Raw genomic sequence first — 26,125 nt, 5'->3', positions numbered from 1 at the left:
AGAAGAGGGGTGACTGGGTGGCTCACTTGGTTAAGCATCTGATTTCAGCTCAGGACATGATCTTGTGGTCTAGGAGTTCAAGCCCCGCGTCGGGCTCTGTGCTAACAGCTCAGAGCCTGGAACCTGCTTTGGATTCTGTGTCTCCCTCTCTCTCCACCCCTCCCCCACCTGTGCTCTGTCTCTGTCTCTCAAAAATAAATTTAAAAATTTTAATAACAAAAAAAAGAGGAAAAATCACAGTGTTAATGGAAACTCTCCTAATTTTTAAATTATGGCTAAAATAAAAAAAATACATGCATAACACTCAGAAACATGAAAGTAAGGAAGCACAGGGGCATTCACAGGTTAGTCTATAGTATATACGAAAAGCACTTGGGAGTGTAGAATCTGGAAGAGCAAGGTGGACCCAGCATGAAAAGTCTTGAAAGCCAGCAGAAGTATGAGCTTTATTTTCAAGGGGGAGGGAGATGTTGATGGTTGGTGAACAGAGGGTAAGGCTATTAGAGAACTTAATGTTTTGAAAATTAACTGTCTATGGTATAGAGATAGATGGGCAACGGGAAGGGGGATGGAAGGTAGAAACCTGGGCCTGAGGAGGCCACAGTAATAGGAAATGACCAAGGTCATGGTTATAAAACATTTTAAGTTTTTTGAATGCCTGGAAGCCACCATGCTCTTCATGAAATTAAAATAATAATAATAATAAGGAAGAGAGGAAACAAAAACAAAAAGTATTCATATGTAATTCTTATGTGAACTATGATTTACCAAATACAATTCCTGTTTCACACTATGAAAATAATATATGAACACTATAATCAAGAGAACAGGGGCACCTGGGTGTGGCTCAGTTAGTTAAGCATCCAACTCCTGATTTTGGCTGAGGTCATGATCAGTTTGTGAGTTCAAGCCCCACAGTGTGGATCAAGCCTGCTTGGGATTCTCTCTCTCCCAATCTCTCTGCTCCTCCCCTGTTCTTGCTCTCTAAATAAATAAATAAATAAATAAATAAATAAATAAAGGTACGGTGTCTATGAAAGCAGTATCGGTTTTACTATGGTTGGTTCTTTTGAAGTTTAACTGTTCACTTACCTGTGAAAAGCGTTTTTCTTTTTTCTTTGTTACCAGGTGAATGAACAAGCTTCGAACAGTTAAGAAAAATGTGTAGAAAAAAAAATTTTTTTCCTTTACAAAAATGTATCTAACGTGCTTTAAGAATATGAATTAATAAAAACTATCATTCTGTTTTAAGAGAGGAACTGAGGCCCACCTTCCTGCCAGAATAGCAAAATCGGATATCATGTATTAATCAATAATAAAACTAATGACTTACCTACAAATAACAATTTGCTATAAGCAATAACTAATAAATAACATTAACAAAAGGCTGCCATTTACTAAATACCACCTGCTTGTCACACATGTTAGAATGTAGGTATTATTATCTTCTTTTTACAGATAAGGAAGTAGGAATGAGAGAAATTAAATGAACTGCTCTAGGTCACAAAGCTAGTGGGAACTGGGTTGAGATTTCACGCGAGGCTGGTCTGATATAAATATCAGCATTCTTCTTACACTAAGCTGCTTCCAGTTAATAGAGCACCTGCAATGGTTGATTCTCTTCCAATTCATACATCTCATCAGGCAACCGTCTTCATACCCAGCATTTTTCTCCACCATGGTCCTTACACGTTCAGGTGTATTAAAAAAAAGGTCAGTGAAGAAGTAGGTCATAGGAACCAACTTTCTACCACCAACAAAAGCACCACCCAATGCCCCTGGGATGCCCTACTCTGTAGTTTCCTATAATTTCACCCAGAAATTGAAAGAAAATGCCTGCTCATTTCCTTTGAATTCAACCTCTCACTCACCTGCCCATCTACTCACCCACCCACCTCTTTTACTTTGACCAAGTGGAATGTTCCTTCCAGGCAGACTCAGCTCTCATGGGCAGCAAGAATCCCACACAGACTGCAGGGTCCCTGGGAGAGTTCACATCAGGCTCTTAGAAGCTATTAATGCACGGACGTATACGGATGAGCCTCTCTCTTGAAACTTTGTATTCATTCAGGCCACTGTAAAATTTGGTCCAGAAGACACCTTAGAGAAAGCTGAGTGAGCAGTTTGCACATCCTGCCCTGGCGAGTTTGTCTGTCTCCCCAGGAGACTGAAGGCTCTTTCCACCCTAGGAAAGTTGCTCTGCTCTGGACACGGGCCTCGGCCCCTCTCCTGACACCCAGCTCACACTAGGCACTCAATGAAGGGATGGATCTAATCCAAGCCACTGTCTCCCAGATATGACGGTCCCCAGGCCCACAGGAGAGAGATTCCTTTTCCAATTCTGCCAGGGCCTCGCTCCTGCTCCAAAGTGTTTGCATAAAACCCGGCTGCTTATTTTTACAGACAGAGCAGACCGCGCTGGAATCAGACTTTACTACCTCCTGCTGTAACACCGCGGGCAAGGAGCTGGCCTCATTTGCAAAATGGGGCGAAAAACGGACCACCTTAAAGGGTTGGAGCGAAGGATTTAGAAAATTGTGCATGTAGAGTGCTTATCACAAGGCCCGGCCCTGGCGGCAAACCGGACTGTTTCGCCGGCGAGGAAGCGGGGGTGCTGACGGGAAACCGGCGGAGGAGCAGCGGAAGGGGTGGGCGAGGGCTCCGCGTGGCGCCCCGCGGGGTGGCAGCGCAGCTCCCGCGAGGTCCCGCCGAAGCCGCCCCGCGGCAGCCGGGCTTTCCTCCCGCGGCCGGAGTTCTGCCTCCGCTGAGCGGCCGCGGCGGAGATCGCGCAGCGACGGCCTTTGGACCCTCCAAAGGCACGCTCCGCCCCGGAAACACGCCCCCTGCCGCCTTGGCGCGCTTTTGAAAGTCTCTTCCCTCGCCCTGGTACGTTTCGCCGGCTCCCGGCTGCTCGCCGAGCGGGTGCTCTCGAGCGCGCCCACAGGGCCCTCCGGGACGCGGTGGGAGCCCCGAGGCCGCACAGCGATGAGGACCCGCGAGGAGGTGGACGCGACGCTCCAGATCGCCAAGCTGAATGCGGCCGAGCTGCTGCCGGCCGTGCACTGCCTGGGCTTCGGCCCCGGGGCCGGCGCCGCCGCCGGTGACTTCTGCCTGCTGGAGCTGGAGCCCTCGCTGTGCCAGCAGCTGGAAGCCGGGCACAGGTGAGCCGCCAGCCGCCGTCCCTTTGCCCCGCGGGGAAGCGCAGCACCGGGAAACCGGGCCGCAAGGTGCATTGATTTGAGCAGGGGGCTGGCCGCTTCCCGGATGCCTGGTCCCCAGCGCGCTGCCTTTTTCCGAGGAGTCCGCACCTACACTTAGCTGGACTGAGGTGATGCTACAGGACCGTTCCATCTGATCTGGGAGGCCTGCGTCCGCGGAAACCAATCAGGAAATATAACCTCAGTGACGTTTTGCAGACCTTCACGGTGATGCCGGGAAGTGCACTGAACCCTTCGCCATTCTAGCTTAAAATCCAGGGCTACTGTCTAATATTTATAGAGTTCTCCTTGTCTTCTACTTATATTCATTTCGAGACAATCGGTAGGACTGTAGAGAGTAAGCTGAAAAACGTTTTACCGAGTTGCTAATTGTGAGAGGCCCTCCAAAAACAGACCTGCTTGGGGTCGTTTAGTGGGAATCTGAAGCTGTTTCTAATTTTGGGTCAGCTACACACTTGCTGCAAAACCATGGGTTAAAAAACACAGTCCGGGAAGGAGTCTAGAGAATCATTCTCTCAAATGTGTGCCCTCCCAGCTCCTGGAGATTAGGAGTTAGGGCTCTGGTTTGTTTCTTTTCTACACCACCCTTCTCCCAACACCTATATTTCATTAGGTAGTTTGTTCTCTTGTAGATTCCTTTAAATTGAACTCAAGATTTCAGTTTTCATATTTACTCATCTGGCAGTATTATAGTTAACTGGCCAGCCTCCAGCTGCTAGCCACAAAGTATCTTTAAGGGAATGGGAGCCTCACTCCTTGGTTTTCATCCCCACTGAGTTCTTGGCGAGCTAAGAAAGAACTTCAGGTGTGTGGACCTTCTTTTTATCCAGTTATTGTTCATCCACCTGGCAATCCAGAATGACCCGGAAATGTGTGTTGTGAAAACATTTTTGCCAAGGACGGATAGTTGTTTCAAACAAAATATTGAGGCCTGGATAGTGCAATGTAGAAGTAGATGTTGAAGAGTGGGTACTTGGGACTCTTAAGTGTTATTAGCACTGGGAAGCTAAAAAAAAAAAAAAAAAAAAAAAAAAAAAAAAAAAAAAAGCATTCTTTTCACTTAAACTGAGTCTTTGTTTTCAAAAGTGCTTATGCATTCTTCTATTTCAGGTTTTATTTTTGTTATTTCTTTAAAAGAAGTGAATAGTGTACAGGAGGGTTAAATGTTTTATAGACAAAACTGCTAGGAACTGCTCCCTTGCTGTCAACCCCATCATTTTTTTTTTTTTAAGATTTTAAAAAATGTTTATTTATTTTGAGAGAGAGAGAGAGAGATGGGACAGAGAAAGAGGAGAGAGGGAATCTCAAGCAATTTATCCTGACGTGATAGGCTGAGCCGAAATCAAGAATCAGATGCTGAGCCACTGGGTCACCCAGGTGCCCCCCCCATCTCCATCTTTAGTGTTTCCTCTTCTTCCTCACCTCTGTCCTTCCTCTCTTCTTTCTTCTTGCTCCTTTCCCCCTGTGAGCCTTTGTCAGAGCTTTACTGAAGTTTGTAAACCTATCTGTTTTATATTTTTTCATTCAGCGTTGCATCTCTTTTCATAAAGTCCCAATATCTTTGTAACAAGAGCTGATGGGTAGGCTAGGATGTGTCCTTTGATTGTTAGGGGATACTCAGAACAAAACAAGAAGAACCACTCCTAGGTGGATACCCGGACCACCAGGTGATGATGATCATCTGGGAGCTTGTTAGAAATGCAGAATCCTGGGTCCTGTCCCAGGCCTGCAGATTGGGATTGTTTTTTTAAGAAGATTTTCTAAGATGCCCGTGCATAGGTTTGAGAAGTACTGCTTTAAGGTGGTTTAGGAAATTGACGTTGTGACTGAAGCTACTGGGTGCTTTGTCTTGTGCTTTTCCAAGCAGTTTGCGTGCAGATGCCATGTGGTAACATTTGGACTCTTGGCCTCTTTGGATCTTTCTTTCGGGTTGAATTATTTTTCCTTGGTGAGGCCACCTGGTGCCCCTCTGTCTCTCAACTGGTTCTGCCATTGCTCTGTGGAGCCCAGCATTATGTGAGGGTGGTGAGAACAGGGGCCAGACACAGCCTCAAGACTTAATTTTAAATTCTACAGGCCTAGAGGCCTTCTTTACAATGAAGATGTCCATTGGTGACTCAACAAACCATGTATTTTCTCTTCCCGTTTTCCTGCAGTCTTGTGATTCGTGGTGATAAAGATGAGCAGGCTGTGCTGTGCAGTAAAGACAAAACGTATGACTTGAAAATAGCAGACACTTCCAATATGTTGCTTTTCATTCCTGGTTGTAAAACTCCTGACCAGCTGAAGGCGGAAGAAACACACTGTAACATTATTCATACTGAGGTACTGTTATTTGTGTTCTACTAATTTATATTTGAATCACAACACATGTGCTAATATTGCCTTTAATTAAAATCTTTAGGTGTGAAATGCATAATCACAGGGAACCTGAAAGGTTCTCTAATGAGATTTAAAATTTCTTGGCATCATTTGCTTGTTTGGAGTCTCGTGAGGTTGTCTTTATTTTCCGTATTTGGTGTTTAGGTCCTAGACAAGTTGACCATGTCTGTCTGTGACGTAGAAAGTTTGTTATGAGGTGACATATTCCAAGCGTTTTTACTTACTTTTAGTAAGCCTTGCTGTATGTATGTTTTGAAAGAAGACTCCCTCAAACCACAACTAGCACCTTAAGTAATATCTATGAGGCAGAGAAATGAAGAAATTGGAGTTTTTGAGGCAAGTGTGCGTGTCTCTCACCTTTGAAGTCCATTTAGTTCATTACTACCTCTAGCCATGTATGACGAAAGTCTTAATTATTATGGAGGCTACTTGTGGCAGATGCCACATAGAAGTCTCCGTCCCGGTTAGCTTATTACACATGTCGTGATCAAAACACAGCCCTTAATTCTCTCAGAATGATTTTAGGCCAACTACTGCCTTAGAATTGGAATAGAAATAAGGGAAAATATTGGGAAATCTCTGACCCACGATGTTGCTAGAACAAAAGAAATTCAGGAAAATTTTGTATTTTGTTTTTTTTCGGGGAGGGGGAGGGTCTTTTCATGGTAATTAACTAGAAACATGGGCAGTTTAATCTTTTTTAGACCACGTTACTTTCTCATCGGTTACCTGTTCTGTTGGTGTTTTTGCGGGCTGTAACAATACGGGAGTACCTTTGAGCTCTCCTTATGGGAATTGTGTGCACTGAGACTGGGCAACGCTTAACAAAGCTCTACCGACTAAAGTGTTTGGTTTTTTTTTAATTTTTTTTTTAATTTTTTTTTTCAACGTTTATTTATTTTTTGGGACAGAGAGAGACAGAGCATGAACGGGGGAGGGGCAGAGAGAGAGAGAGAGAGACACAGAATCGGAAACAGGCTCCAGGCTCTGAGCCATCAGCCCAGAGCCTGACGCGGGGCTCGAACTCACGGACCGCAAGATCGTGACCTGGCTGAAGTCGGGCGCTTAACCGACTGCGCCACCCAGGCGCCCCTAATTTTTAATTTAATTTTATTTATTTTTGAGAGAAAGAGAGAGAGATCGGGGGAGGGACAGAGAGAGAGGGAGACACAGAATCCGAGGCAGGCTCCAGGCTCTGAGCTGTCAGCACAGAGCCCGATTCGGGGCTTGAACTCATGAACTGTGAGATCATGACCTGGGCCGAAGTCAGATACTCAACTGACTGACCCACCCAGGCGCCCCTCTACCAACTAAAGTTGTATTTATTTATTTATTTTCTATTTAAAAAAAATTTTTTTAACGTTTATTTATTTTTGAGACAGAGAGAGACAGAGCATGAGCGGGGGAGGGTCAGAGAGAGAGGGAGACACAGAATCTGAAGCAGGCTCCAGGCTCCGAGCTGTCAGCCCAGAGCCCAATGCGGGGCTCGAACTCGTCAACCGTGAGATCATGACCTGAGCCGAAGTTGGACGCTCAACCGGCGGAGCCTCCCAGGTGCCCCACCGACAGAAATTTTAATCTGAGGTTGCACTTCAGATGTCTGAAAGGGCTAGATGAGGAACGCGCATGCGCAAAGCAGGCTGTTGTTGCTACATAGGGACCCCAGTGTCAGCAGGTAATAGAGGATGGTGGAGCCTGTGGCAAACTGAAGAGCACAGGCCCCACGTAGGTGGGCAGCCACAGCTTGGCCTTGTGGGAAAGCAAGCCCAGAACTGCCAAATCTTCCGATTTCTTGCTTTCAAGTGAACCTTGACATTTAGATCTTGGGGCAAAATCTAATTGGTCCACACTGGCAACTAATTTAAAATCTGTCCTAATCCTCACTTCCCCACAACACAAAGCACACGCCAACAGCTGTGCTTTGGATAGAGCCTGAAGGCTGTGAGTTTGTGGACCCGGATGAAATCAGTCTTTTTGGTTTGGTCCTCACCCTCCTCTTTTGGAGTCCTCAGGTTTATCAGCATCATCAGCTGGTCTGGGCCCTGTCTTTTGTCAGTCAAGCCTTGTACGAGCTTGAAGGGAGAAGCATTCCCCGACCTTACATTTCCGAGTCAGAAGGCACTCCATATGTAATCCAGTTCAGCATTTTTTCCTTATTTTGTGTGAACCACTTACTGGGCACCTACTAAGTGCCACACACTGGCAAGTCCCGGAGGTAGAGAGGGATAACAGATAACGTATCATTTAGCCACTGTCAGCTGGGTTTCTCAGAGTCATAAGCCTCTCACTAATTTCAACAGTCAAATAAGGAATTAGCTGCAATTCTAAATAGTAAGAAGTTCTTGCAGTGAAAAGAAGTGTCTCATCCTTAACTTTCTGCCACATTTTGACACCATGAACAACATAGAACAAGGATGCTCCCTCTCGCCTTTCACATCCCTTCATTATCTGAACACTGTGATCATGTCTCTTCCTTGTTCTCCGTTTTCCTGCCTAAAAAGACTCGTTTTCTGTTGTTTCCATCAGGTTTGTAGAACAGTCACCATCCTGGTCATTCTTTTCCGGGCACACCCTAGTTCCCAGAACACGCTAGAGATATGGAGCTTGTGATTGGTTCTATGTTGGCAGTTTTTAAATTTTTTTTTAATGTTCATTTATTTTTGAGAGAGACAGAGAGAGACACAGTGTGAGCAGGGAAGGGGCAGAGAGAGAGGGAGACACAGAATCTGAAGCAGGCTCCAGGCTCTGAGCTGTCAGGCACAGAGCCCCATGTGGGGCTTGAACTCACGACCTGTGAGATCATGACCTGAGCCGAAGTCAGACGCTTAACCAACTGAGCCACCCAGGCACCCTGGTGGTGTCTTCTTAATTGGGGTTTGGAAAGATGTTTCCTGAAGATACCCATCCATTTGCAAAGATGGCTGGAGGGTACCTTCTCAACAGAAAGCAGAATGCTCGGCTCTCTTGTTTTCTTAGACAGCAGATGAGTTGGTTGAGATTTTGTGTGAAATTTTCGTTTAGAATAGCCCCTGAAAGGCTATAATATATTTATACTTTCTAGATCTTTGGTTTTTCTAATAACTATTGGGAATTAAGAAGATGCAGACCTAAATTAAAGAAGCTGAAGAAACTTTTGATGGAAGATGCCTACGAAGGACCTGACAGTCAAAAAGAGAAGGATTCAAATCAATCAAAAGTAAGACTTATTTTCATTCTTTTTTAATTGAAAAATAGAACTGTAATTAGAGGTACTTAATGGTGACATTCGTATTTTTAATGTTTGTATTATGAAAATTTCAAATACACACCAAAGCAGAAAGACCCCATATATTTATCACTCAGTTGAACATTTATCAGCGTTTTGTCAATCTTGTTTCTCCTGTCCCCCTGCTGCTTCCTACCTTTTTTTTTTCACTTCTTTTTCTGGAGTATTTAGAAAAAAAATTTTTTTTAATGTTAAATTTGAGAGAGAGAGAGAGAAGGGAAGGGGAAGAGAGAGAGGGAGACACAGAATCTGAAGCAGGCTCCAGGCTCCGACATGGGGCTCGAACTCATGGGCCGCAAGATCGTGACCTGAACTGAAATCGGATGCTTAACCAACTGAGCCATCCAGTCACCCCTTTCTGGAGTATTTTAAAGCAAATCCTAGATATCATGGTGGCTACATAGCTAAAAGCTCTGCGTGTTCCTAACTATGAAATACGTTTTTTAGAAGTTAAATTAATTTTTATTTAATTAAAAATTATAATTAGGAGCTCTTCAGAAAAAAAAGGCATTATGAAAATGGAAAGTATTCTTATTCTATTATGAGAATTAACTAATTCCTAGAAGTATGGAAAAATATTTATAAGCCAAGTAAAGAAATGTTCAAGTTTTTGATGAAGTTTAATATCATAACTGTACTGGCATTCTGAAGGCTGTATTTACGTTACTTCTCTTTTTCTCCATTGACTTTTTTTTTTTTGGTAACCACTTTATTGAGATACAATTTGTATACCAGACAGTTCACTCATTCAGTGGTTTTAGTACATTCACAGAGTTGTATGGTCATCACCATGATGAAGTTTAGGACATTTTTATCACCCCAAGGAAACCCTGTATTCCTTAACTGTTGTCTTCTAAACTTATCTTTCCCTGCTTCCCTCTCCCACCCAGCCCCTAGCAACCACTAATCTTTCAGTCTCTTGATTTACCTCTTTTGGGCATTTTATATGAATAGAATCATATAATATATGACCTTTTCTGACTGGCTTTCTTTTCTTTCTTTTTTTTTTTTTCCTGACTTGGCATATTTTCAAGGTTCATTCATGTTGTAGCATATATTAGTAGTTTATTTCTCTTTATACTCCATTTTATGGATATACCACATTTTGTTTAGTCATTCCTCAGCTGATGGACATTTGGGTAGTTTCCATATTTTATTATGAATGATACTTTTGTGAACATTCATATACAAGTTTCTAGGGGACCTGTGTTTTCCTTTATCTTGGTTATATACATAAGAGTGGAATTAATGGGTCATATTGTAACTCTTTGTAACTTTTTGAGGACTTGTCAGACTGTTTTCCAAAGTGGCTGCACCATTTTGCATTCCCATTGTATGGGGTCTCCAATTTCTCCACATCCTTGACAACACTTGTTATTATTTGTCTTTTTTGTATCCATACCAGCGGCTTTGAATTGGTATCATTGTGGGTTTTTTCAAAAATTTTTTTAACGTTTTTTTAATTTTATTTTTGAGAGAGACAGAGACAGAGTGCGAGCTGGGGGGGGGGGGGGTGGCAGAGAGAGAGGGAGACACAGAATCCAAAGCAGGCTCCAGGCTCTGAGCTGTCAGCACAGAGCCCGACATGGGGCTCGAACCCACGAACTGTGAGATCATGACCTGAGCTGAAGTCAGCCGCTTAACAGACCCAGCCACCCAGGTGCCCCTGTATCATTGTGGTTTTGATGTACCTTTCCCTAATGACTAGTGATGTTGACCATCTTTTTATGTACTTCTTGACTATTTGTATTTCACTGAAAAAATGTCTATTCAGGAACTCCTTTGCCCAAGTTTTAGTTGGATTATTTGTCTTTTTATTACTGACTTGTAGGAGACTTCTTTATATAATCTAATTACAAAGTTCCTTATCAGAAATATGATTTGCTTAGGGACACCTGGGTGGCTTAGTCAGTTAAACCTTCGACTCTTGATTTTGGCTCAGGAGCCCCACGTCAGGTTCCCTGCTGACAGCACAGAGCCTTCTTGGGATTCTCTCTCTCCCTCTCTCTCTTTGCCCCTCCCTGGTTCATGCATACACACGCAAGCACCCTCTCTCTCTCAAAATAAATAAACATTAAAAAAAATACATGTTTATCTTTTCTCCCATTTTGTGGGTTATTTTCGTACTTTTGATTTTTTAAAAAAATTGTGATATACGTAGGATAAAATTTACAGTTTTAAACGTTTTTATGTGTATAGTTTTGTGGCGTTAAGTACATTCACATTGTTCCGTAACCATGACCACCATGCATCATCCACAGAAACCTTTCACGTTCCCAATATGGGACGTTCCCAATATGCCCCTTAAACGCTAACTCCCCAGTATTCCCTGCCTCCCAGCCTCTGGCAACTACTACCCTACTTTTCATCTCTATGAATTTGACTGTTCTAAATATCCCATACAGGTGGAATCCTGTAATATTTGTCCTTTTGTGTTGATGATATTTTGAAGTACAGTTTTGCATTTTGATGAAGTCCAATTTATGTTTTTTTCTTTTGTCGCTTGTGTTTTTGGTATTGTATCTAAGCAATGTATTGCTAAAGCCAACATCATGAAGATTTTCTTCTAAGATTTCATGTAGTAATCACTATACATTAAAAAGAGAAATTAAGGCTAAATTTTGCCTTAATCTGTTCTGTGTATTTATTCCCCCAAATTTCGTAAGTCTTAAGAAAATATTTTTCAAAGCCTTTAAAATGTTTTTTGGTTTTTTTATTTTCTTGTTTCAGTACACAACTGAAGATTTGCTTAATCAAATTCAGGCAAGTGAGGAAGAAATAATGGCCCAATTACAAGTTCTAAATGCCTGTGAGATTGAAGGTAACATTACTTACTGTGATTATTCATAAGAATGGAATTGGGCATCATGTGTGAGAGAGATTTATGGCCATCTTGATCCTATTGCACACTATTTACTTTTATTTTGGGCTTAAAGATGATGATATTTATATTTTTGGGGGTGGGGTTGAGACTGTGTGACCTTTACCTGAGGAGGTCAACCGTGACCAGTGACTCCAACCATTCCTTACAGGGCTTTTCCTTGAAGCACATTTGGTCCTAAGCATTGGAAATAAAGTTTTTAATGATGAATGCCTGCTGTTAACTACCATGGTATATGGGTACCAGGAGTGTTGAGGTTAGAAACCAATGGATATTAATGCAGCCCTGTGTATTAGTCATTTCTTGCCTGGGGATGGGTAAGATTTTGGTATGTGTCAAGGGGTGCATAGATTATTCCTAGCATTGTTTCTGAGATTGACATCACACATTCCCTTTTCTAATGTTGTCTTGATTCTTTCGGAATAGCAATAGTAACATTCTTCCTTGGAAATGGTGGATTTGTGCTTGATTTGTTTCTCCAGGGATCGTGGTAGAGCCTTCGATTATAAGATAGCATTTCATGATCTTTTACCAGAATAGGGAGAGGTATCTTGATGCCCTGATTTTATCTTGCCACTGGTTCACATTGTACCTCTGCGTCTATTGACTCTTGAGTGACCTAGGCTTCTTTGTGAGCACGAGAACACTTCTGCAAGACGGCTGGGATGAGAATTAGAACCATGGAAGTGCCCCACAGCGGAGTTCAGCGTGTGGGATATCAAACCTACAGTCTTCACCTCCTTTGTATGACGTTCTAATGAAATCACTATTCCAGCTACAGGTTTCCACATTTCCATTTAGATTGACAAGATTATTCTGAGATAATTGAGTGTTAAAGTACATGAAAAAAATCAGTGTTAGTCCTATGTAAGGTACTTTTTAAAAACTGCTTGCTTTCTCTCAAGACACAATTCATAATAATTAGGAGAAAAGCATAAAAAGAAGCATTGCTTATAAAGAAAGCTAAGACTTTAGTGTCTCTTTTTTTGTACCGGGCAAGAGCACGCTGCTTCTTTACCGATCATTTAGCCAATTAATTTGCTTAAGATGTTCTTTGGTAAAGATTACATTTGGAATTTGTAGGTTATTGGAGGATTCTTGACTTTGATTATGAGATGAAACTTCTGAATCACATAACTCAGCTTGTGGATTCTGAATCTTGGTCTTTTGGTAAAGTTCCTTTGAATATGTGCCTTCAGGAACTTGGGCCATTGGAGCCAGAGTAAGTATTTTAATCGCTGTCCCTCCACATTTCCCTTAAGGAAAGAAAATTATTTTTCAGGGTGGCACTAAACCCAGGGCATAGGCTGTTTATAACTGGATATCATATAGACATTTAAAAAATATATAACCAGAAAGAGCTTAGGAATTTTGGTCGCTAGGCTGAGTAAATGTGCATCATCTCTGTTTTTTTTCCTGCCATAAAAAATGTAAAGAAATAATTCTATTTAAGCTATCTTATGATAGTAAGTGTAGGCTCACATAATTCATGTAAGAATGTTTAGCATGGGCCTGGCACATAATGGCTTCCTGTTATTTCTTAGTTCCTAGTGTAAAATTTTATGTGGCAATCAAAATCACTTAGAATTTCAGATCTTAAATTTATATATTAAGATTTTAGTTAGGAAAGGTGTTTAAGATGTAATGCATAAAAATGAGTATTTTTAAATTTTTCAGGGAAATGATTGAACACTGTCTTAAATGTTATGGAAAGAAATATATAGAGGAAGGTAAGATTTGAAAAGTATCTTAACTTGTGTGTGTTTAAAGTTGGTGTAGGTTCACCTGGGTGGCTGAGTTGGTTAAGCATCCAACTTCGGCTCAGGTCATGATCTTGTGGTTCGTGGGTTCGAACCCTGCGTCGGGCTCTGCGCTGACAGCTTGGAGCCTGGAGCCTGCTTCGGATTCTGTGTCTCCTTCTCTCTCTGCCCCTCCCCACTCACGCTCTGTCTCTGTCTCTCTCAAAAATAAATAAACATTAAAAAAAAATGTTTAAAGTTGGTATGCCTTTCTGAAGCGTGTGCCTGTTAAAAAGAACAACTCCATGGGCTTGTGAGTTGTGTATAATTTTTTCTGAGAAATTGCATTGAGGAAAAGGAAATGTTAGTAGTGCTTTGAATTGTCAGCATGAAACCATCTGATCCCTTTTCCTTAGGTGAAGTTTATTTTGAATTGAGCGCTGATAAAATATGCAGAGCAACAGCACAGATGCTACTTCAGAATGCAGTGAAATTTAATCTGGCTGAGTTTCAAGAAGTGTGGCAACAGAGTGTTCCTGAAGGAATGATAACCACGCTTGATCAACTTAAGGTAAGGTAGCAGTCATGCTTGCTTCCATAACTCACCAGCTTATCGTTAACTGTTGGGTGAAATGAAATTTGTGTTGCAACTGAGTTTGGAGCCACTTCATCTTCCCAGTCGCCATTTCTGCTAGGAGCACACCGTGCATTCAGTCCGTCACTGGCTTTAGAACACTTCTGTCACCTCAGTGAGATCCCTTAAGCCCGTGTATGGTTAAGCCTGCTTCCCACCCGGTGTATCTCATCTTGTTGCATCATCTTCATAATCTTCCCCGTAGCTTCATCTCTTCCCGCTTCTCTCCTGCTTGCTGCATAGCAGCCTTCTTGCAGGTTTTCAAGATCACCAAGCTGTCCTACCTTAGAACCTTTACTTAAGGCTTTTTGTTCTAGAATGGCCTTCTTTGTCATTTCGCCTTGCCACCTCCTATTTATCTTTGAGTCACTTCATCAAGGACGCTTCCCTTTACTCTAAAAAAAATGCCTCCTATTTTACTCGGCCATAGCACCCTGTGTTTTTCCTTCATAGTACTTACTGCTTAGCCCTGGGAAAATGTTTAATTGTGTGGGTTTCCTACTCTCTACTTAGAATTTTGTTCACTGTTGCTTATCAGTACATAGCATACTGCCTGGTCTGTAGCATATGCTCAGTAAATATTTGTTAAATCGTGAAAGGATTTACTGGGTATTTACAGAGTTCCTTTTATGTCTAGGCACCATGCTAGATGCTGAGGGGAAAACATCACACAACGGGCCATCAAGGTTCTAAGCCTGGGGTCTGGCAATGGGGGGGTGCACATCACCTGTATAAATCTCTTCTAATGATGTAGAGTGATCTGTGTCATGGGAAGGACGTGTACACGATGTTACGGGAGCAAAGAAAAGGGACTTACTCACCTGCCTGGTCAATCAGAGATGATTTTCTGAAGGAATGGCTGTTTTAGCTGCTGGGTTTGAAAGAATGAACTGTTAACTCTCAAGATGGAAGGGCAGAGATGAGGATCCAGGATAGCATGTTCCAAGGCGTGGAGGGACACAAATTGGGGCACTGTTAGTATGAAGAAGAGTTAGAGTAGAAGTTGTTGGTGAGTCAGTGAGGGACACTATAGTCTGTGCTAAGGAATTTCAGCCCTATTTAGAAAGCTCTTCTGGGGCCCTTTAGTGACATCAAAAGAGCTACCTGATGAATTTTGCCTTTTGGGAAGAACACTGACCTTGAAGATGGTTGGATGGAAGGTTGGCTAGATTGTGAAAAAGGAGAACTATCCAGGCTCTCTATACTTAAGTACTCCTGAGAAAGTACTGACTAAAGAACTAGGTGATGGAGCATCGATAGAGAAATGTTGAGGCCTTAAAATCTATAGGATTAAGTGACCACTTAGGTATGGGGTTTGAATAATGGAATCTAGGATAATGCCCAGGTCTCCTCATGTCCTAGGATAATAGGACTAGAGCAGGTTTGGGTGACAAACACAATGAGTTCATAGATAGGTCTGGATAGAGTTCTTGTGCCTGGAAGGGAGATTTGGGTTGAAGATTTTATATATATATAAAAAAAAAAATATATATATATATATATATATATATATAAAGAGATATATATACATATGAAGATATATATATACATATGAAGATATATATATATATGAAGATATATACATGAAGATATATATATATACACACTTGAAGATATATATATGAAGATATGTATATACATGAAGATATATATATATATATATATATATACACACACACACACCATCTAGCAAGTAAGTGGTGCTTATAGTTATGGGTTTAGTTGAGGTTGGTTGAGCCACCCAGGACAGTGACAGTGAGACAAGTTGAGGGGTCAGGGTAGAGGCCCAAGGAACTGCAACATTGAGGTAGGAGGAAAATGAGATGGTGGTGTCAGAGATAGAGATTCAAAGAGGTAGGGATCAACATGAATAAAGAAAACAGGGCTAGCAAGATGAATCCAAGAAAGGGCCCACTGGATTTGTCAAGGACACGTTATTGGTAACCTCGAACTAGAGCTATCCTGATAAACTGTGCAGTAGGAGCCAATAAATTGCAGAAGGGAAAAGGAGAACTCACTGTTTAATGGAGGTGGTTTTGTGAAAAAGGCTATTGAAGGTCTCTCTGTAGTTTGTGTGTTTCACATAACTGATATTTTAAATGGCTTGGGCTCCGGTGAACCTAAAGGTAAAAATGAGTTATATTTAAACATTAGACCATCATTTTAACTGCCCTTTTTCGTTTCATTTTTTCATAGGGTTTAGCCTTGGTGGATAGACAGTCAAGACCAGAAATTATATTTTTGCTAAAAGTAGATGATCTACCTGAGGATAATCAAGAACGTTTTAATAGTCTATTCTCTCTAAGGGAAAAGTGGACAGAAGAAGATATTGCTCCATATATTCAGTAAGTCGTTTGCTAAAATGGATTGTCTTCTCTGTCGTTCTCCACAACTTCCAATCCTGGGGTTGGAGAACGTGTTGTCTTTCATCCTTATCCTGCCTCTGAAACCACTTCTCTGCCCTCCTCCCTGCAAAACTGCAGCTCTTAGAGGAATAGTAAGGCTACGTACCCCACTATGACTCTCTGACTGGCACCTCCTATCTTTCCTGCTGCTTTGCTTTAACATCTTGGTAGATGCCAGATTTCAGGGAGAATGATTAGCTCTTTAGTCACTGTTTACAGAACCTCAAGTGCACTAACGTTACCACCTCTTTACTTCTTACCTCTCATGTCCTCTCCTCTCTTTCCCCAGGTTGGATTTCCTGGTCCGGATCTCTAGCTTCTACTGTGTGTGCTTTTCTCCTATTGCCCTCTCTCCCCCTCTTGTCATACCTCTCTGGCAAAAATCTGCAAAGATTAAACCCAACTTTCTGCTTCCTCTATGCCTCTACCTGGGCAAGTGGAATTTCCTGGAGAAAAAGACACAATGGAAGTTGCCAGTCTTACTTAAGAGCTTACGTGGTACTTGGCAGAGTTCTTGGCAAGGCACCGTTTCCTTATGAGACTTTTCTACCCTTGGAGCTCACTTTTCATACTTTTGCTTTTTGCATCATCAATACCTCCTTTTTCCTCTTCACCCTCAGCTTGTGACCACATTTCTTGAGAAAATAGAAACAGATGAGAAAAGACAAGGACAACCTCTTTCCTACTGCCAAACCTGCCAGCCTCTGTGTGTGTTTGTGTCTGCATACACTTCCTTTGCAGTCCCTCCTCTACAATGCATGAACCGTCCCAGCTCCTAAGGCCAATCCTCCTTCGGCACTAGATCCATCCCTCTGGCCTCATTAAAGACGTATATCCTCTACTTATCCTTTTCCCACTTGTGTTATTCATGTCTCCCTACCTGCTGGATTATTCCCACCAATATATGGTCTGCTGTAGTATTGCTCATCTTAAAAAACAACAACAACCTACCGGACCCCATGCCCTCTGTTCTCCTTCACAAGAAACTCCTTTTAAAAGTACTCATTTATATTACTTCGTCTCTGGGGCGCCTGGGTGGCTCGGTTGGTTAAGCATCTGACTTCGGCTGAGGTCACAATCTCGCAGTTCACGAGTTCAAGCCCCACCTCGGGCTCTGTGCTGACAGCTCAGAGCCTGGAGCCTGCTTTGGATTGTGTGTCTCCCTCTCTCTGGCCCTCCCCCACTTGTGCTCTGTCTCTCTGTCTCTCTCTGTCTCATAAATAAAAACACTAAAAAAACCTTTATATTACTTTGGCTCCCATTCTTTCCTTAAGCTGATGGCATCTTAACCTGATGGCATCCATTTGTCAACATGCAGTGGTCAGTTGTCTTGTTTCTTGGCCTCTTAGCACTGTTTGACACTGTGCAACTGCTTTCTACTTGAAACACACTGGTTTTTTCCCTTCTCTCCCAAGGTAGCTCTTTCTCTGTCTCTTTTGCTGATGTCTCCCTGTTCTTCCCAATCTTTAAATGGAGTGTTCCAGGACTCCATTCTTGGCCATCTTTTCTTCTATGTTTTTTCCTTGGTGCCCTCATCTAGGCTTGAATTTAAATTTAAAGACTTCCTAATTTTATCTTCACACTTGATCTTTTCCCTGAGCTCTAGTTTCTCTTATCTAGCTGCCTAATGAACATTTCCACTTGGATATCTAAGAGGAATTTTAACTTGCCATGCTCACAACAGAGCTGTCCTGACCCCATCTTCCACATCTCAGTTAACAGCACTACCATTAATCCACTTACTCAAGTGAGAAGCCCAGCTGTCATTTTCTTCCCTCACCCCCTGGTTCAAACTATGAGCAAATCCTAATGGAGCATCTAGTACCTGCCTCTGAATTGGTCTCCCTACTTACACTTTTCCTCTTCCCCTCTCCTCCTTTTCAAACTTTTTATTTTAGAAAACTTTAAACATTCAAAAGTGACAATATAACATAATGAACCCTCCCTCTACTCATCACTCAGCTTCCATAATCCACTCATTGCCTCCATTATTTACAACTCAGATCACATTCTGTTTTTCCATTCATTAAAACCCTCCTAGGGACTTCCCTTTATACTTAGAATGAAATCACAGTTGCTTTCCATGTTCTTTAAGGCCCTGTATGATCTTGCCCTTGCTTCCTTCTCCAACTCCTGTTCTTTTGTCCTTCCTTCCCTTCATGTGTTCCAGTCATAGCCTTCTCCTCTTTGGGGTACAGGAAAGGAAGCTCAAGTTGAGGGAGGGTAGGTAACCCAGGCAAGCACACATAGGTAGCCTATAATGCAGGGTCTCTGTGTCTAGATCTCCCTGTATTACATGGATTGTATTTCTAATGTGGAGGCCGTGTGATAGAATTGGGGGGGGGTGGGGAAAAAGGACTCAGAAGCCATGCAGACCTGGCAGCAAAATTTGGTTCCATCCTTGGCTGCCTGAGCTAGTTTCCTCATATCTAAATTTTTTTTTTTTTACATTTATTTATTTTTGAGAGAGAGAGCATGCGCGCGCACACAAGTGGGGGAGGGGCAGAGAGAGAAGGAGACACTATCCGAAGCAGGCTCCAAGCTGTCAACACAGAGCCTGACGCGGGGTTCGAACTCACAAACCGCAAGATCATGACCTGAGCCGAAGTCAGATGCTTAACTGACTGAACCACCCAGGGCCCCTAGTTTCCTCATATCTAATGTGGGGTTAAATAATAAATTACTTTGACTCTTTCTGTGAAGGTTAAATGAGATAATACATGTAATGTACCTAGTTCAATTAAGGCTTAGTAATCACTCCCTACCACACACACACATTCATTCTTTCTTTTTTTTTTTTTTTAATTTTTTTTAACATTTTATTTTCTTTTTTTGAGAAGGAGAGAGAGAGAGCATGAGCAGGGCAGGGCAGAGAGATAGGGAGACAGAATCCAAAGCAGGCTCCAGGATCTCAGCTGTCAGCACAGAACCCGATGTGGGGCTTGAACCCATGAACGTGAGATCATGACCTGAGTCGAAGTTAGAATCTCAACCAACTGAGCCACCCACGTACTCCTCACATACACACATTCTTATGCTTGTTGGAAAGATGGATTTAGATGAGAGAAATAACTAGCACTGTGAATATTATGTTATGTTCCCTAATATGTTCATGCTATTAATTTATTTTTTCATTGTTCCCACAGAGATTTGTGTGGAGAGAAGCAAACCATAGGTACATTACTCACGAAATATTCTCGCTCTTCAATACAAAATGGTGTTAAAGTTTATAACTCAAGAAGACCCATTTCTTAAAAGAACAACAGTCTTTCTTTGGGACTAAAGTTGCTTCATAAAGTTGATGGATATAAGAAAAAGATTCTTTCCTGTATTTGTATTCCAGACTTTAAAGAACATACTGCCTTGAGGAATTTTTCTCCTCATTCCTAAGCATGTTGCAACTACTGCTCTTTTTGTCCTTAAATGTAATAGGAAATTTCTGTATCTTTCCAGTTATGTTTGCATTATGCATACAGTGTAAAGGACAAAAGAGAGTGGTGTTTACTATATTTAGAATACCTAAGGAGTCTACACATTTTTATTTATAGAAAAATAGTTTTGTCTTTTTTTATATTTGAAATTGCATTTAATTAGGATTTGATATTCTAATCATTAACAAATTTAAAGGCTTTTTCAAAGAACTAAATAGTAATAGTTTCCTGGAAGAGAAATTTATTCAGTTAAATGTCATTTCTCAAGGGATTTCTCCTCTACTTTCAACATTCCACCAGAACAGGGAGTCGCTAGATGTTCTGTTATCTAAATTAGTTGTTTTCATGGATGAAATTGGCTTGGTAATAGCTCCTGTGTTGCCTGGCTGGTATAGACATATACTTTGGGATGAAACGGATTTGATATTCAATCTTTTGTGAAGAATGCTAATAGAGCAGTTTATAATCCTACAATGGGTAAAACTGACACAGCTAATACTAGAAAACGCCAGGTAATTTCTAGTTGGTTTTGGAATGCTTGATAAAGTTTGTTTATAGCTTTATTTTCCTAATTTGTATTCATTTAGACCAAAGTTCAAATTAACTTTTCCTTAGCTAATAAACTTGTCACCAGGACAGTTTGAGGGGTTAGGCCAAAGTTAAATCTGATCCAAGCTTAAAAAAAATGTTAATCTACAATTACCTGAGATTTAACTGTTACTGAAATTTACAACTGTTCTATTCTCTTGTACATGAACTGCAAGTTACTGATGGCTTCAAAATATTTGTCTTTCCAATAAATGTTTTATTATCAGTGTGCATTATTATTTTTTAAAGTACTGAGGCACCAGTACCTAGTAAGGACTGTGGAGTTTGAGTTAGACTACCTGGGGTCTAATTACACGTTTTCCAGCCCAAGTAAGCTGGGCCCAGTGAGTTCATGGTGTCTGTTCACACAGCAAACCAGCAGGACCCCCCCCCCCCCACTCCGGGTTTCGTGTATCCCTGGCTACTAACACCCCCACCAACCTCCTGTCTCGTTCTTCGCAAGCCACTATATATTTGTGTCGTATTTCCTAAATTTTAACAGTTCCCTCCCACAGAATATACATGGTCAAAGAGGTGAAACCCTCTAGCGCTATCGTACAAGCCCCGCCCCCTGACCCAAAGCTTCCGGCTTCCGCCCGCGCCGCCGTTCCACTTCCGCTGACTCCAGAGGTTAGAGGTGACAGGCAAGATGTCGGCCGACAGTGGCTTTGAGCGGTTGCTGAGAGGAGCATCTTCGTGACAAGCTCGGCGGAGGGGGCTGAAAGGAGCCGGATCGAGGGAGCGAGTTTGAGGCGGCGGCAGATTGGACGGGGCCGGGTGTGGGCGCCTAGGGAGCCCTGGCCGCTGGGCATGACTGTCGGGAGCGAGGGGGAGCGAGGAGTGGGAGGTGCCGGAGGCCGGTAATACCCCGCAGCCCCCGGGAAACCGGGAAGCCAAGCTCGGTGGGAGCGCTTCATGCCGCCAACTGGTTTAGAGCCCTCCAGAATGAACAGGAAGAAAGGAGACAAGGGCTTTGAAAGCCCAAGGCCATATAAATTATAAGTATTTTTTCATCTTCCTTTCCTCTTCTGGCTTTTGTTTTTATTAATTATACTTGGTGATTGCTTGAAACTGCCTTTGTGAGCCTGGGAAATCTAGTAGGAAACTAGAACCCATTTACAGTGATGGAAATGGTGTTTGTTGGATATCGTGTATGGTTTTGAATGACAGGGTTATTCAACAGATTTAATGTCCTTTGCTGGTTAATAGGTGTTTTTTTTTTCATTTATGTGTGTGTATATATATATATATATATATATTTTTTTTTTATCTGTTTATTTTGAAGGAGAGAGAACACGAGCAGGGGTAGGGGCAGAGAGAGGGGGGGAGAGAGAAAGAGAGAGAGAGAGAGAGAGAGAATGAATCCCAAGCAGGCTCAGCGCTGTCAGCACAGAGCCCCACGGTGGGACTCAATGTCAGGAACCGTGAGATCATGACCTGAGCTGAAATTAGGAGTATGACCATTAACCGATTGAGCCACCCAGGGGCCCTGATTGTGTTTTTCTTAAAGTACCTTGCTGTCTTTTTTTTTCCAGAGAAATCTTTTTCCATTTGTTTTGCTCAGTTTAAAACATGCAATTACCTTAATTTGCAGGATTTTAAATGGAAAAATTAAGTATTGTGAGCTGCTTATTCCTTGTTTATACTTGAATAGGCTTATGCTTTCGTTTACTAAAAGTACTTTTTTTTTTTTTTTTTTTTTAATATACAACCCATCAGGTCGTCTGCATCAACAACATAAATTTTCAGAGAAAATCTGTTGTGGTGAGTATGTTCTCAACAATTATAAGCAGTAACAAGTCACCTTTACAATATTTAGAAACTTTCACTTCCAGATAACTGTGTTTCAAGAGTAGGTGAGATTTGGGATTCAGATATGTATGACTCCAAGGTGAATAGCCTTGCTGCTATACTGGCTGCCTTCTCAATTCTTCTTTCTTTCTTTCTTCCTTCCTTCCTTTCTTTTTTTTTTTTTTCTTTTTTTTGTTTCCGGGTTAATATCTTATTCCATTTAATCAGTTGTGGAATGTGAAAGTCTGTATCACCAAGCATTTTAGAATTGTGAAAGAAACAAGAATAAGCCCATAGTGAAATTTCTTCTGTGGAAAAAAAAATTAAGGTTAGGGCTCTCATTGACTTGACTTGGCTGCTAGGAGGCCAGTTTTGTTTTCTAATTCTTGGCTGACCTGGTTTAGGTGGATTGCTTTGTAAAGTTTTAGATAAGGTGTTTGATACATATAGATTGCATATATATCCTTGGAATATAGAAGTCTTTGGCTACCTAAGTGCTTAATTTGGGGGGACTTGTATTAAATAGAACCTTAGCTGTTTTTATTTATTGTTTGGAGGTGGTGTGATGGCATGAAATTCCCCCCAGATGTTATCCATGTATTCATATGTTTACTTAAGATGAGCTATATAGTTAAAAAAAATGGAACCTCTTCATAGGAATCATAGAATCCTTAAAGGTTCATTAAGTCCCATGTCCTCAAAGAAATTTCTCAATCAGTATTCCTTACATATGATAACAGCTGACCCTTTCACAATGTAGGGGTTGGCGTCCCAACCCTCTGCACATTAAAAAATATGGGTATACCTTTTGACTTTTCAAAAACTTAGCTACTAATAGCCTGCTGTTGACCAGAAGTGTTACCAATAACATGAAGTCCATTACTGCATAATTGGTATGCTTATTATATACCGTGTTTTTATAATAAATATTGAGAAAGAACATGTTATTAAGAAAATCAGGGGCGCCTGGGTGGCGCAGTCGGTTGAGCGTCCGACTTCAGCCGGGTCACGATCTCGCGGTCCGTGGGTTCGAGCCCCGCATCAGGCTCTGGGCTGATGGCTCAGAGCCTGGAGCCTGTTTCCGATTCTGTGTCTCCCTCTCTCTCTGCCCCTCCCCCGTTCATGCTCTGTCTCTCTCTGTCCCAAAAATAAATAAACGTTGAAAAAAAAAAATTTAATAAAAAAAAAAAATCATAAGGAAGAGAAAATACGTTTATAGCACTGCACTGTATTTAACAGGACAAAATCCATATATAGGTGGGCCTCTACAGTTCAAACCTGTGTTCAAGGGTCAATTGTATTTACCTTGTACTTCACAGAAGGGTACTTTAGGTGTGTTGTGTTGTATGAATTGGGTAGGGAAGATAGGAGAATTAGGGAGTTTAGTTAAGAAGTTATTGTCATATTCTTACAATGAAGCCCTGAAGGAAAATAACAATAGTGAAAGTGGTATAGAAATAGAGTTGATATGGTTGACTGAATTATAGTGAACATTTATTGAGTATATACTATGTATGAGACTGTTGTAAGGTTTTATGTGTATGACCTCACTTAATCTTCACAATAACCCCATGAAATAGATACTATTTTACCTTTATTTTTATAGTTCAAGCAGCTGAAAGATTTCAGACTAAGTAACTTTCTTCAGGGTGTAAAGTTAGCAAGTGATTGAGCCATTTAAAAAAATTTTCTTTTTTTAAAATATTTATTTGGTTTTGAGAGACACAGAGTGAACGGGGGAGGGGTAGAGAGGAAGGGAGACACAGAATCCGAAGCAGACTCCAGGCTCTGAGCTGTCAGCGCAGAATCCAACTTGGGGCTCAGACTCATGAGCCGTGAGATCATGACCTGAGCTAAAGTGGATGCTTGACTGACTGAGTCACCCAGGCACCCCCATTTTTTAATTATAGATGATCTAAGAGTCACCTGCAGCTCCTTTCTGTCATTGTTTCCCCTTTCAACCTCCTCTGCCCCTGCCAAATTGAGAGATGGAAAGGAATTGCAGATAACTTTTACTGAGAATGTTAGGAAGGAGTTGTGAATGAGTTTTGGGTTTCCCACTAGAAAAATTGGTTGGATGGTGTATGGATTAGGGTCCCAGAAGGAAATAAGCAGCATATTCACGTAGGTTGAGGGAAAGTAGAAGACGACTATTTAGAAGACACAGGGTTAAGAGAAACCAAGAGATGGTAGGGCACACTAGGTTAGCAACAAGGAATAGTTATTACTTCTAAACCTGAAAGAACAAAGGAAGGAAGAAGTTACTAGAAACTATAGTAGTTGTCAGAGTGACCTTATAGGAGGTGTGGCCTTTGGTAGAAGAATGAAGCTACTGCCTCCCTTAGCTGGATAGGGAGGAACCTGGAGGGATAAATGTAATGGGCTCACTTCCCTTCCCCTCTCCAATTTTCTCCTTGTGCTTCCCATTTGACCTCCCCAACCAGAAGCTGAAGGGCTGGTGCCCAGTTAATGCAACTCCTGGGGTGTATAGTGTATTAGGAGGGGCAAAAGGAGAATATCTAGAATAGTCTACCCGTTTTGCCCCCAAGCCATCCTTGTTTTTTGTTGAGAAGAAAAGCTAGTGTTCCCAACACAGGGGACTTAACGAAGTCTTATCCGCTATTGCAGAGGTTGGCAATGGCCAGCTACCTATTTTTGTAACAAATTTTATTTGAGCACAGCCACACCCATTTATTTATATATTGTCTAAAGTGCTTTGGAGCTACACTGGCAGAGTTGAGTACCTGTGACAGAGACTGTGTGGCCTACAAAATCTACTTACTATCTGACCCTTTAAGAAAAAGTTTGCCAATCCCTCACCTAATGAATTCACATGAGGATATGGTAACTCATCTCTACTCCCATGTAAGGTATTAGATATCACCAGTAGCTTTCGTACAAACTAGTGGAAAGAAAAGTGGGTAAGAGAATGTGAAACTTAATTGCTAGAGCCACTGTTTTCTTTAGCAGGTGTCAAGGCCAGAGTTGATATAGACCGCTGTGTTACTCTTCCACCTATTCCATTTTTCCTTTTTCTTCTGCCAACATTTCTGTTGGTCTGACCTAGACCTTCATTCCTGTAGGATCTGCATCCTTGCTTGTCCTGTCTTTTTTGGGTTCTTAACAGTTTTCTGTTGATTAGTGCTATTGGCCAAGTGACCCTGAGATGCATTCTGTGAATCTCTGTGAACCGCAGATATAATTGTTGTCCTTACTGTATAGCAGAACCTTAGTTCCTGTTTGGTAATTGAGATTAGTCATTCCAGTCAGTATAGTGACCCTCTCTCTGTTGGTTCCATAACATGAGGAACCTAACGTGGCCAAGTGACAGTCTCAGCTTCCAAATGGAACCATGATTATATGCCCTGGTGGATGCATTTTTCTGTTGGCCAAACATACCGAACCGAACACAAGGTTACAAAGATAGCAAAAATTCCTTCCGTGGTTTTTTTGATGCAATAGTGAGAATAGTCACTCCAATTTTTACCTTTTGGTTCGCAGTCTATTTTGGCTTTGGAGAGATGTCTCTATATATATGGTACACTAGTTAAGACAGCATCCTGTTGTAGGTCTCTGAGTTGGTGCTGTAATTAAGCCTACAGCAGTTGATCATGCCAGTCCTTCTGGATAATCGGGTACAAGATAAAACTAGTAAATTTTGTATGTAAGAACCCATAACCACACTTTCCTATACACTAAGTTGGAGGTATGTATGAGATAATACAATGATATATAAGATTTTCTGTAAGTATGTTGTAGTTAGGGAAGGAAAATCTAGAATATGTGTCTGT

The 26,125-nt window shown here is 41.7% G+C and overlaps 2 protein-coding genes across 3 annotated transcripts in view; both read left to right on the top strand.

The window, feature by feature from the left end:
- The first annotated feature begins 2,737 nt into the window (after positions 1–2,737).
- Positions 2,738–20,769, top strand: DSCC1 (DNA replication and sister chromatid cohesion 1). The gene is made up of 9 exons (XM_047073803.1): positions 2,738–3,161; positions 5,375–5,543; positions 8,662–8,796; positions 11,596–11,686; positions 12,830–12,968; positions 13,424–13,476; positions 13,902–14,056; positions 16,316–16,464; positions 19,671–20,769. The coding sequence occupies exons 1-9, from the start codon at positions 2,986–2,988 to the stop codon at positions 19,777–19,779; spliced, it is 1,176 nt and encodes a 391-aa protein (XP_046929759.1). The 5' UTR covers positions 2,738–2,985; the 3' UTR covers positions 19,780–20,769.
- A 421-nt stretch (positions 20,770–21,190) lies between these two features.
- Positions 21,191–26,125, top strand: part of TAF2 (TATA-box binding protein associated factor 2) — a 97,169-nt gene continuing 92,234 nt past the window's right edge. For both annotated transcript variants that reach the window (XM_047074131.1, XM_047074130.1), the window contains exons 1-2: positions 21,191–21,541; positions 22,253–22,307. In XM_047074131.1, coding sequence (XP_046930087.1) covers positions 21,459–21,541; positions 22,253–22,307 — 138 coding nt within the window. In that variant the 5' untranslated portion in view covers positions 21,191–21,458. The remainder of the gene's footprint in view (positions 21,542–22,252; positions 22,308–26,125) is intronic.

Source organism: Lynx rufus, unplaced genomic scaffold, assembly GCF_022079265.1.
Source record: "Lynx rufus isolate CCGP_SWC_20201006 ecotype Redwood Valley unplaced genomic scaffold, mLynRuf1.p SCAF_12, whole genome shotgun sequence".
In the NCBI taxonomy this organism is placed as follows: domain Eukaryota; kingdom Metazoa; phylum Chordata; class Mammalia; order Carnivora; family Felidae; genus Lynx; species Lynx rufus.
The sequence above is the reverse complement of the archived record's forward strand: the minus strand, read 5'-3'. Positions and strand labels throughout refer to the sequence as shown.

Bases quoted from the DNA above. Each gene is read 5' to 3' on its own strand.
- DSCC1 (XM_047073803.1), top strand. From the start codon at position 2,986: ATGAGGACCCGCGAGGAGGTGGACGCGACGCTCCAGATCGCCAAGCTG. The intron at 8,797-11,595 runs GTAAGACTTATT...TTCTTGTTTCAG, and splicing joins AGGATTCAAATCAATCAAAA to TACACAACTGAAGATTTGCT. The intron at 11,687-12,829 runs GTAACATTACTT...TGGAATTTGTAG, and splicing joins AAATGCCTGTGAGATTGAAG to GTTATTGGAGGATTCTTGAC.